This window comes from Bremia lactucae, linkage group LG1 (assembly GCF_004359215.1).
Source record: "Bremia lactucae strain SF5 linkage group LG1, whole genome shotgun sequence".
Taxonomy (NCBI): Eukaryota; Oomycota; class Peronosporomycetes; order Peronosporales; family Peronosporaceae; genus Bremia; species Bremia lactucae.
The window spans coordinates 3,695,686-3,708,000 of NC_090610.1; the positions used below are offsets into that span (position 1 = coordinate 3,695,686).

Genomic DNA, 12,315 nt, shown 5'->3' on the forward strand with positions numbered 1-12,315 from the left:
ATGGATCTAAAGCCACCTATCGGAGTTCGGCCATATGTGTCGCCAGCGTGGTATTGTCTTGACGTCTCCAGTCCCTCTCTCTAGCGTCTCCAAAATCTGGCGTTCTTGAGTCGGGCTCCAGTAGCTCAAAAGTCGTAGAAAGTTTCTGCTAATTCTCTTACTCTGCTCACAGCTGCTACGAAGTGGAGATCTTTCCTTTCGAGAGGTGCCGTCCGCTGCCCTTATGATCCCCCGGTCGTGTTCGTCGCAGCGACGTCGCCATCTTCCTTGCGTAGAAGTGGTTGGCCTTGCACCTGATGATGCGAGGTCCACGTTCGTCCTGCCGTGTTCTCCTGCGTCCGGTGGTGCTGGCAAGGGGAGGATTTGACATTGGGGAAGTTGTCTAGACGAGGATGATGCACTTTCGGACTATTTATGATTTTCACGACCATTCACATCTCTGATGCCTGCATCAATTTCCGGGATCGGAGTATCCTTTCTCGTTGGCGACGGATCAAGGCAGTGCGCAAGAGGGAGCCAAGGGGGAAGCTGACGCCGCCGCTCATGACGGGAAGGGACGCCTCCGCGTACTGGGCCCAGTAGAAGCGGAAACATTTCTGAGCCAAGACGGCTTCGAAGTGAACCCAGTCGCAGGGGAAGGTTGGAATGCCCCAACAGCTCTGTATGTTTCTGCAGCCATTTCACTGCGTCCTCACGACTGTTCCCGCCAACAGGCAATGCGCGTACACAGCGTGCTACGCGTCCATTAGCAACCACTTTGGCAAAATTGGCAAACTGTAGCTGAACACCCCTGTCGCCAAAGAGACGGACTTGCTGAAATACAATGTTTACACACTAATGACGTGCAACCTGTGCTATAACGTTGCATGCGGCGTAGCTAACCCAATTTCTGATTCGCAAAGGCTGTATTAAAACCAAGACGCTTTAGTGAGTGTAGCAGCACAACAGCCACGCTCTTTGCGCACTATGGTCAGGAGCGCAACAGGTCCGTTCGAACCAAAGTCCATCAAGCTTTTTGGGCGGGGGCGGAGGTGTTGGGCGCAATGGTGTATGATTATCGCGAATCACTGTTCGTGTTCGACGTTGTCGCCACGGAAAACGCCCACGACCAGTTCTATTACCTAAAGGAGTGCGCTGTGTATGAGGAAGATACACACGAGATCGGCTGCAGGCTGCCGTCAGCAATTTAACAAGCCAAGCACACGCTCAAGGCCTTTGCGGATCTACACGTTGTATCCATTGCGTTTGTCCTACGTAATAACATTGGTCATTTTACGGATTGCATTACGGCGAACGGTATATCACTTAGCAAGCTAAAGAGGATAGTGCGTGGCTCAGGACTACTTGCATTGAGATAGGTTGGTCAGTGGAGGCGCTTGGACGGATTGACCTAGTCGCATTCATGCTGGACTCGGTGGATGCGACAATTCACTCGGGGGACACCAATGCTATCGTTATCGGCGCGAAGAAACGAAGGGTGCGGCTTACCTGGTCCTATAAAGGCTCAAATTTCATCCGGGAAGCGGACCCGTCGAGCAACTAGACGTAGAGACGCTCTTTCAACCAGAAGGCAACGCATTTTGTTGGAGGTGATTGCTAAATGGGCTTCTGGCCTCCATGTCACGGCAAACCGGCTCCTTGAGCTTCTTGTCGAGGATTGCTGGGCCTGATGGCATGACGCCTTGAGAGGTCGGCACAATGACACAATTGCAGGGTCAGATGCATCAACTTCCATTTACCGAGGTGGAGGCATAGTCAATCCCACAGAGGGAATTTAAGAGCCGAGCTACGGAAGCGGCTTGACGCTGAATACCAGCCGTCGCCGGTAGGGTTTTTCCTCGCCAACCGGGCCGCTGCTTGCACGGCGGAGCACAGGAGAGACGCATACAGGAAGCTAGAAAGAGATGCTCACGTATGGGCAAGATACGAAGCACTGAGTACGGTTGTTGTTTCTGTCGCTCGTCAGAAGAATGTCAAAAAAATGGATTTGGATCCTCCGCGGGTAGGCGGAATGAATGAATGAGGGCATTCCGCCGCAAGGACAACCACGGCTGCAACGATGCCGTGTTTGCGCAATAGACGTACACATATCGATCCAAGATTGACCACATGAGGCGACTTCACGCTCGGGCGTTGGGTTTACGCTCGGGACCAGGCTGCCGGTAGCTCCTTTTTTGGGCGCCAGCAGCAGACAGAAAGGGAGCGTTGCTGTTCTCGTCAACCCATATGATGAATTTAAGTTGGTATCTCCAGGGGCCTGATGCTTCCGCTCGGCTATAATGGTGGTATCTGTCGACTGTGGACCTGGAGCGGATCGCTGCAGCGGTGGTACAATCTCTGGCGAGACATCCTACTATGATGCTGTGTAACGTCATTTTTACGCTTGCCGAAAGACCCGCTCCGGGTGCGCAAGCAACCGAGGGTGTATCCACTTCCATTGGACTTAATAAATGTGGTACGGACCGAGGTGACGGAGATGTTGATCAATTTTCAAGACTGGTTGAATGACAAAACTGACGGCATTCACATCTGCGTCTTCCTGGAATTAAATGAAATGCGAAATGCGCCGGGAGATATTTCACTGTCATAAGGCAGCGCATGCGGCGGTGCGCGAGTTTCACAAAATTTGTGATGCACCCGAATCCACCAGGAGGGTCATCACCTGGTCATATCCACTTACTTGAGCGCTATAGAGTAGCAGGGTTGAGGTCCGAAATTTCGAGATCTCAGGGGCTATGCTACCCATTTGTTCCACAACTTTGAACTTAGGGTAGCATTAGAGTCCGCGTCAGTAGGGCTTTTTGCACTCCTGGCTAACGCACCTCTTTCAAACGCACCAGGCTCTAGGCAGTGTGCCGGTTTATGCGACGCATGACTTCCTGTTAGCTCGCCGTCTACTGCCGCAGGCTCTCGGCTCTGTGCAGGACATTGGGACGCATGACTTCTTGCCATCATCCTTTTCACTACCCCAGTCTTCACGAGCTGGGTAGGAATTGGTGACGTTTGACATCCCGTCTACGCACCCTCAACTGTGTTCGACACGACATCAGTTGCATACGCCTCTCGCACACATCCTTTCCGGTGTCCTGCGTAGAGTTCGCAACTGTGCGTGTATGCCAGTCTATCCATAGTTGGTGTTTGTCAATCATGGCATTCCTAGGATTAGGTCATACGGACTCTCCATACCTAGCACAATGAGCTTCTCCTTACAAGAGAAGTCACTAAAGCTGAAGGAAAGTTCTACCTGAACTCCCTCAGACTTAACGAGCGCGCCGTTCGCTAAACTAACGGTCGCCTCTTCTCGCTTGCCATCCTGGCAAAGCGACTCAAACATCGCCGGTCTCTTTCTTAAAGGCGAGCATCGTTACGTAAACAATTTGCCGAATTGTTAAACGGATCCGCCGGCTCCAAAAGCAAAAATACGAGACGGCCCTGATAATTGAGAGCAACACGGGCTTGCTTGACTCCGTGACCATGACGCTACAAGACGACCATGGAGGCACCCCGTTCAATGAGCCCACTGGGCATTGAATGAATGCGTCCGTGAACAGATTCTCTATATCCAACCGAGGCTGTTCAGAGATGCAGTCTATTCACCAGGAAATACCGTACAATCCGTGTTCGACCATATTATTTCAGGTATGGGGGTGTCATCAACCTGACTTGAGCCGGAGGAGTGAGCTCCGCATGGACTTCCATCCTCCAGCAGGAGGCCGCGGACGCGCAAGGGTGCAAGCAGGTGCTTGTATGTTTGCGTGCGAAACGGCAGCGCGCTGAGTTTCCCATTAGGAAGTGTAAGTACGCGCTGCGACCCTAAGCATTTATCGGGGCGACGCTCGCGGTCCTGACAGGCTGGGGAACAACTGGTATCAGAATTACATTGACTAATTCGTTCCAATACTTGTCCGGCTTTACAATCAAAGGATAGCCTATTTTTTTCCTGCTAGCTTCCTGGAGGCAGATATATTTCGCCTTGAAAAGGGAGGCGCAGCGACGAAACCGTGAATTCCAGGCCGCAGGCCTTACTTAATTTCGACTATATAAAGTCTACCCCCGCATTCTCACAACTTGGACGAGAGCAAAACTGTCGCTGCTCATACGCCCGAACCAAAATGAGCTCGTGCCAGAGAGGACTTTTCACACCACGATCGACCTATACATGGCGGCGAGGGTGGTATTCAACGCGGACCCGGGACTGGCGCAAGCTTTTGCGCTACTATTGGACTTCAAAAAGGCATATGACTCGATAAGTAAAGCATTCTTCTATGAAGCGCTGACGTGGCTTCGGTTTCTCACGACGTATGTTAAGACTTTAAGGACACTCCATGACGGCACAAATGTCACATTCCTGGCCAACGGTAGCCGCGTCCGGCATACGGTGGCTGCTCACTAGCTCCACCTACTCTTCCTCATCGTGCTGGAAGCGTTGTACAGAAAGCTGAACTCTTCTCCTCGGCTAGAGGGCATAACGCTAAATAACGGCCGTTTTCCCATCCGGCTCGAGGTGGCCGGATTCGTAGATGGCACGGCTTGTTATGCAAAGACTCCAGCGGAAGTGATGAACATGTTCGACATCACGCGCATATTTGCTTAGACTTGTCTCTTCGTAAATTCCGGAAAATTTTCTCCTTGTTGCTTCACGACGAGGTGGACCGAGACAACCTAGTTTTTATTGGAGGGCCGCACTATACAGACCGAAGGACGAACCAACAATTATCTCGGTTTACATGTTATTTTAGTTACCACAGTGGTAAACTGCTTTAGACATACGGGCCTCTTTGCAGCAGCACCGCAGTTGCAGATGGTGAACACAGAGGAGCAAGGAATTGAGCTAGAGCTGCATGAAGCCTTAGAGAGGCTACCACTGAGGAACGCTATGACAATTGAGTATTTATTGAATCCAGATGAGAAGAAGGTGGCGCACGAAGAGCTGGGTGATGAGGAAATCATTGCAATGGTTTAGCAGGCAGAAGAAAAGGAAGAGGATGAGAATCAGGAACCAGAGCATGTGGAGGAAGTTCAGGTCAGCAAGCATGAAAAGCTAAACTCCTTAACTTTAACTGCACACTTCTTAATGTGTCAAATTCTTTTGATAGGGCCTTACATAGGCGCATCCGGACCTTCAAATTTCCATACATACAGCAGCTTATGCGCAACTTACCTTGGATTCCAGGCTGCACTAGCTTAGTGATGGGCTGGGTTATAAATTTTCTCCATCGGAAAACATACATTTTCTCCAAATCTTATTAGTTATTAGCTCTAAGTTAGACACCATAGATCGGTAATGGTGGAGCCAATGCCCTATAAGTTACGTGAGGTTAAAAGTAATGAGGGATAAGTTATCGAGGGACACCTATGTGGGGATTTCTCTCTCTCCCTCTCTGCATCAGTGACAAATGTTCAAATTCGTGCTTCCAAATGTATCTCCCGCTTTTTACTAATATCCCAGCCCATATTTTTATAAATTACGCAATAAAGCCGAAACGGCGATGCAAAATTTGTAGTCAGGAGGGATAAGATATCCGAAAATGTCCCACAAAGATGTCAAAACCACCATCATCCAGTAAGCAAAACGAAAGGCCATTTCAAATTCTGATGTCATATTCCTTAACTAATCTTTTCCTCTTGGCATTGTCAGAACATGCATCCTCCTCCGATATCCCATCTTCGGTTATCATGTCGCCATATAATGGCAATGAATTTAGTAAAGGTAAGCAAAATTGATAAGAAATCTTAAAACTCATATAAAATTCAAACTAGTTTTTTTCTTCGGCATTATCAGAACATGCATCCATCTTCAATACCCCTAAGTTTGCCAAATCATACATTATACAGGTTCTAGATGCCAAGGGTGATGGGAATTGTGGTTACCGAATCGTCACCATAATTATGGAAATCTAAATGGCAAAGTTTTCAGAACGCATCTGAGCGGAAATTATGGAGAACAACAACTTTATAAAGAGATTGACGTAGCTGGAAACTAACGTGAAGTCGAAAGAATGCTGAATTCGGTCATATGGGAAGACGGACCATGCGGATTGGATTACTGGATTTGCTTCCCCAAGTTCGGTCATGCTCTCGCGAACTGTTATGGCCGGCCAGTACACTTCTTCAGTGCAGAGCAAATGATCACAATTCTACCACATAGAATTTTTTTGAAGCAGCCAAGCCAATGGCCTGTGCATTCGTTGATGGAAACGTTTTTGTACCGATTTTCTTGAGGTCAAATTCTCCTGTACTTCCCATTGCCCGTAACTGGAAATATTTTGCATCGTGGAGGCCCAGGTTTGGGCTGGAAATTAGTGTAATATTGAAATTCTTATTCGCGTTGCTCTATATTCCAGGTGTAACGGGGCACTCTGCTTCAGTACAAGTCAACTTCGCACTGCTTCAGTGCGTGTGGTGCCTCACGTCACTTCACGTACACTAGTACGTGCAGAGGAAGGCTCTCTTTGAAACACTTGCTTTGAAGAGGATTAAAAGTAAACTGTATTTAGTATAATTGAGTTATTCTGTTTCACTCTATTTACTACTAACTTAATTATAAACTTATTTAAAACATAAAATATAAATAAAGTATTATCTGTATCTCTTGCGCGCGTCCAGTGCTGACTGGACCGTGGAGCAAGTAGATATAATGGCATATATCTTCCAATGGATAAGGTTTTAGAATATTACTATGTAAAGTAATATTCTCCAAATATTATTTATTTTAAGATAAAATATTAAATAACAACTTTTAGGTGTTAATTTCATGTAAAAATACACCCCGTTACAGCAGGGTTTATGGTAATTTCAGACGTAATGGCACTTGAATGAGGCGATGATGCCAGCATTCATGGGCTGAATGTTTGATGTGCAGTTTGGTGGAAAGAGAGCGGCCTTTATATTTCCGAGCTCCAGTTTTTCCATTCTGTGGACGGAGCATTATCTAGCAATAGAAGATTTTTTCTGCCCTTTCTCTGGCAAGACTTGGTTCAACTGAATTCCAGGTACGCTTGCAATATCACATGGAATACAACTAACCCTGATGTCATTGTCAAGTTTCTTTAGCCACTCTTGGAAAAGAATTCCAGTTATCCATGCCTTCTTGTTGTTCCTGTAATAAAACCCCAGCCGTTCTCCTATCTGCCGTTTAAAACAGTGTGGCATCTTGGATTTCCTAATAAAAAATGGTTTTAGCTTCTCGGAGCCATCAGCATTGGCGGTAAATGCTATAGTGAAACGCGTCTGAATGCGAAAGAAAGAACCAGAAGATTTTTTTTTGTAAAGTACAGTTAGGATAAGGTACTCAAAATCCAGATATAGCTCACTTTGTCCTTCTTTAGACCTTCAATTCTTTCCTGTGAAATGGTCTTTTCTGGAACCATGCTGTAGGTAGGCCTAAAAAAATCAGTATGATTCTCGCATATTAATGCTTTTAATGATATGAATCCGACCTATTTATCCATGTTATACACATCTTTGAGCTCATATCGAGCTAAGGTTGCCTTGAGTTCAGGCAGTGCAGCTTCCATGGCTTCTTGATCTGTGGAGCCACTTTCACCATTAATTCGGATGCACAAGTTAATTTCGCTGCTGGATCGCGGAAGCCATCCATTAAAAAACTTGTCAGCATGCTCAGCCAACCACAGGCGGTCAGCAAAGCACTTAGCATTAAGCTTGATAATCTCCCCCGTGTGTGTGAGGACAATGTTTTTCGCCTGGCACTGAAGCACACCAATACTTACCTCCCTATTTTCATAGAAATTCATGATTAGTATTTAATTGAAGAAGCCATTTCGCGAATTACGTTGAAGTGAGTCTACTCTCATCCACGAGGCCCATTTATTAGTGCATCGCAACACTCTAGACATACCATCTATGATTGCGTCTTTTCTAGGTATCGGCATTTGAGCCAGTACCGTTGCAGCATTAAGTTTATTGAACTACAAATTTTGCAAGCACGGAAGTACCTGCGGACAAATTCATACTGGCGAGGCCGGTAGAAGTCGTGCGCAAGTACTTCCGTGCTTGCAACGCTTGTCAACGGGAGGAGCCCAATGCTTCATCCGTGCTCCGTTACAACCTCTGCCTGTTCCGGCAGAGTGTTGGCAGTCCGTATCTTAGACTCTTAGCCAGCCATTGAAAATTAATCGACTTTTATCTGGCGCTTTGAAGAACTTAATAAATCAATACAGTTTTAATTTCTCTGTATTCTAAAGCCTTAAACTTGCAAAGTTAAACAGGCAAGCCTACAGAGGCCATACGAAGCGGTACAAATATGTGCGATAATTGGTCCCATATGACCAAATTGCCGACATACTTTATGGGTTTCGGCATACTGACGGATAAGGCCCTCAACGTCAACAACCAGCTGGGAACGAGGCTCCGAAATGTTTTTTTCCGGTCTTTTTATTTTTTTCCACGGCCGTGTTTAAAACACTATTTTTTGTGATGGGTGAATTTTATCACAAAGTGGGTGGAAATAGTAAGTAATTTGATTGGTCAGATTCCACGTGGCTGGGTGGAAATAACAACTTGGGTCCTAAATTTATTTTCCTTTATTGTTCATCTTGTAGGAAATAATATTTGTGTAATGGTTCTCCGAGTTGTGAAAGAAATAAAAATTATGGTGGCTGCACAGACATCGCTGAATTAGACTCTTTCAACAACAAAGAGAAGGTAGGACCGAGTGCTCTAAGAAATTGTCGCTGTGATGCTCAAATTATTAAAAAAGATGCTATATTTCTACATCCTAGTTTTACTCGTAGCGGGAAGTGTTTAAATTTATTTTATCGCCATTGAACATGCTACGGAGTTAGCCTATTGAAACTTTATACGTCGCATCCAAGAGTGAGCAGATTGGCATAATTTGAGAATACACCTCTACACCTGTTGGCTGCTTTGTTGGAATGCAGCATTTTGACTATGTCGTGCAATGACCTTACTCACGGGCTTTCTGACAGCCGTGTTTTTAAAAGTGGTTAATGTGGGTCTAAAAGACCAAGTTTGTCTTCTGTCATCCTGATTCGAGCAATTACAGCCCTTGGGGTATCGTTTTGTGAAAATGCTATAGCATTTGAGGACTACATTTGGAAGGGTGCACAGTGTGCAGCCAAAGTAAATGGAGAAGCCAACTTTACTTTCTAAAAGCTTTATATGCTCCGCTCAAGCATCGTCGAAACAAAGAAGGGATAACCATCTCAGTCACGAGCAGAACCGTAAAAACGCGCTACTATAAATACGCGGAAACGCTTTAGTAGAAATGTTGCAAATCGTTTAGTATTGATAATCGATTCAGTGCGTAATATAATAATTTGACGATTGAACAATAATTCTAACAGTAATTCGAACAGCACAAAATAGCCAATCAGAGTCGATCGTTAACGCGTGTAGGGCTCCTAAAAGAACCCATGGCATTGCTTCCGCGCACGCCGAAGGTGGAGTATGCGCGGCTTCGAAACCTCGGCAAGCGTGTCAAGGTCTACTCGAAGAGGCTGCGGAGAATTTGGCCGCGCATTGCTTCCTTTTTAACGCCTCGAGAAATTTTTAGTGTGTTTTCCACGTGTCACCAACTGCAGCGGCTCCTAGACAATGATCGTGTCTGGTGCGATTCAAAATAATTTACACAATGTGCGGAATAGAGGATGACGGAACGTTGCTGGAACAGGCAAATAAAGCTTGATCAAGCACTACAGGAAAATGTGACGAGGCTGTTGCTGCCAAATTTAGCAATACGCATTGATGATAACCTTTCGGCGAAAGAAAAGTTTCGTCGAGTGGTGCGTTAATCAACTGAAGCTGCTAGCATTTAGCGAAATACGTCGATTTATATATACTGCACTCAGATTCGCGTCCGGCGTATCCATGACCCAACCAATGCATTGCAACTGCGGCTACGAGAGGCCGAGCAAGAATCGTTTCGATTAAAGTTGCGGCAGGTAAACCGTTTCGTAGTTTACTAACATACGGTGAAAGCGAAAAAAGTAACAGATGTTATGTTTTAGCATAAAGTGCGGTATATGGTTTGGATCAACGTCCCGCTTGTGTTGACGTTGTGTTTCTTGAGCATTTGGAGCTACACGTCTGCCTCTGCAGATGTTAAAAAGCTGACTGAAAACCCTTTAGCTCAGTTACGTGGTGCCACGAATGATATATATCAGCCTTCACGTGTTCACCCAATGAAGACGGTAAGCACTTGCTTTCAAAGATTCGCATAAACGCTTTGTCACATCTTCTGCCCCCGCGCAGTTTGTTCTTGGGACGGATCTGCTACTATTTATTGCCGTGGTGATTTTGGGTGTTGGTGGTGCAAGTGACCAAGCACTATACACTGTTGGAGTGCTTGTCGTGTTGGAGGCCACAGCCATGGTGGCTCAACTTGTGACATGGTCGTCGCCACTGGAAATTGTTCACTCGTTCTTGGTGCTTTCGATTCTTATATTTAATATTGCAGTTGGAATCAAAGAGCGAAACAAAAGTTTGCGCGATATGGCAGCGTTTGTCTCGAATTATTAAAATTTAACGACACAAACCAAATACCATTTTTAAATAAATCCTAGTAATTATCAAAGCAACAACCTGCAAGGCCCACAATGCTACTCGACACCATAGGCAATTCGATTTGACTCATGGGTCCAAACGTAACATTTCGCGCTGCATCTGTTTCATCATACAGCACTTTAGACTGCAGCAAATCAAGAGGTGTCGTCCGAAACAGCGTTTCTCTCAAACTTCTCTCCTCGGGTCGTTCCAGTGGCCCCTTTGGACGGTTGGCAGGATCCTCGCGAGACTGCACCCACTTGGCATCCAACTGCTTCTTGACTTTTCTTGCACTGGCACGCGCCAGCGCACCACCACGATGTTCTTTTTTCATGGCTTTGCCATGATCGCCATCGCCATTGCTCTACCTCCTCTCATTCATTACAAGCTGTCGAGCAACTTGGACCAATTCGCAACGACTGTCACTGGCCTTCGTAGCTGCAATCACTTTTTCTTGATCTCCTAATGGTACTAATACCGGTGCCTTTTCCATAAATCTAACGTGCTGTAGCATTTGTATCGCATCAGCGCGACTGACATGCTCTGCCTCGTATGCTAAAGGGTTGCCACTTTGCAACGTTTCCTGGTGTTGACCCGTACATGCTTTTATACGATTACGACTCAAAGATGTCGAATTCCCCTGCTGACCAATCGTTGTTTTTCGATTAGAAATTGTTTGATGACTGGATATAGCCATGCCATCGCGTCCGCGCTGAAGCTTATCATTGTGCGCGCTTTCATCGTTTAAAGCAATGGGTGGGTGGGTATGTGGAACCGGAGGTGACAGCGGTGTCAATTGTTCGTCCAGATTAGTGCTCGCTTTAATGCTCGCGTTATGGAGCTGATAAAGATGTGGCAAGGGTAATGTCGACATTGGATGGGCTTTAGGAGCTGGCGGCGGTGGCATAGGCTCCAGCTTCTCATCATTCAGCGACATTGTCGTTGTGAATGCAATTATTGGAAACGACCTTTCAATTATAATATGTTAATTTTGGTAGGTTGAGCTGCTATTTACTATATATATGTATACTCCACGAGTAGATTCGCAAGGTACTATTGTATGCTTCATTCCTTTTGTGGAAAGTCATTTCACTTCAATGAAGGTTTATTCGCTTAAGTGACTGCAATAATAAGGCACAGATCATATCTTTAATATAATTTAGTGGCGATCTCGTATCATACTGACAACCCATTAAAAGAAAAAGAAAAAATCTAAGCTGGGCGCACGCACTTCGTTGAGAGTTGATTTTTTATAAGGTTATTACTATTGTACTCATGTTGACGAGTTTATATATTACATACTCACTGCATTACTTGTATTGCTCGCAATGTGGAATTGCAAAAAGAGATTCAAGCACCTAAAATTTTGGAGATGGATCAATTGTGAGTATCGTTTCTAACTCGGAATTTGAACAGACGTCAAAATGAAAATATTTAAATAAATAGTCGCATTAATAAGGAACATGACGCGCTTACTGTGCACCCTCGCACAGTTTCATTTGCTCCGCGCGGTCTTAAGCTCGCCTTCTCCAGTGCCAATTCGTGGTGTTGCCCCGATTGACCAATCTACGTACTTATCTGCTGGCTTGTCCTGTATAGTGGGAGGTAAAGTGACAAATCTTCCCATTAGCCGAGTAAATGACGAGTATTGCGACTGCGAAGACGGTCGGGACGAGCCAGGTACAGCTGCTTGCTCGCACTTGACAACTGCTTTTTTTTACTGCAAAAACAGTGGCTTTTTGTCGGAAAAGGTGAGCACGTAAGCTGTGTTATCATCCAAGCAGAAACTCT

At 45.8% G+C, this 12,315-nt stretch overlaps 4 protein-coding genes across 4 annotated transcripts in view; 1 reads left to right on the forward strand and 3 right to left on the reverse strand.

Moving 5' to 3' along the window:
- Positions 1-408: 408 nt before the first annotated feature.
- CCR75_003722 (uncharacterized protein) lies at positions 409-1,007 on the reverse strand (the record flags this gene model as incomplete). Its single annotated transcript, XM_067961815.1, has 2 exons — positions 409-813; positions 966-1,007. The coding sequence occupies 2 exons, from the start codon at positions 1,005-1,007 to the stop codon at positions 409-411; spliced, it is 447 nt and encodes a 148-aa protein (XP_067822516.1).
- Positions 1,008-9,044: 8,037 nt separating this feature from the next.
- The window catches only part of CCR75_003723 (uncharacterized protein), an 8,141-nt gene continuing 4,870 nt past the window's right edge, over positions 9,045-12,315 (forward strand). Inside the window, exons 1-4 of the mRNA XM_067961816.1 lie at positions 9,045-9,589; positions 9,653-9,764; positions 9,831-9,923; positions 9,990-10,172. Of these exons, the coding sequence (XP_067822515.1) occupies positions 9,396-9,589; positions 9,653-9,764; positions 9,831-9,923; positions 9,990-10,172 (582 nt within the window). The 5' untranslated portion in view covers positions 9,045-9,395. The remainder of the gene's footprint in view (positions 9,590-9,652; positions 9,765-9,830; positions 9,924-9,989; positions 10,173-12,315) is intronic.
- CCR75_003724 (uncharacterized protein) lies at positions 10,541-10,858 on the reverse strand (the record flags this gene model as incomplete). The annotated part of the gene is made up of 1 exon (XM_067961817.1): positions 10,541-10,858. One exon carries the CDS (start codon positions 10,856-10,858, stop codon positions 10,541-10,543), a length of 318 nt encoding a protein of 105 aa, XP_067822514.1.
- Positions 10,889-11,461, reverse strand: CCR75_003725 (uncharacterized protein; the record flags this gene model as incomplete). The annotated part of the gene is made up of 1 exon (XM_067961818.1): positions 10,889-11,461. One exon carries the CDS (start codon positions 11,459-11,461, stop codon positions 10,889-10,891), a length of 573 nt encoding a protein of 190 aa, XP_067822513.1.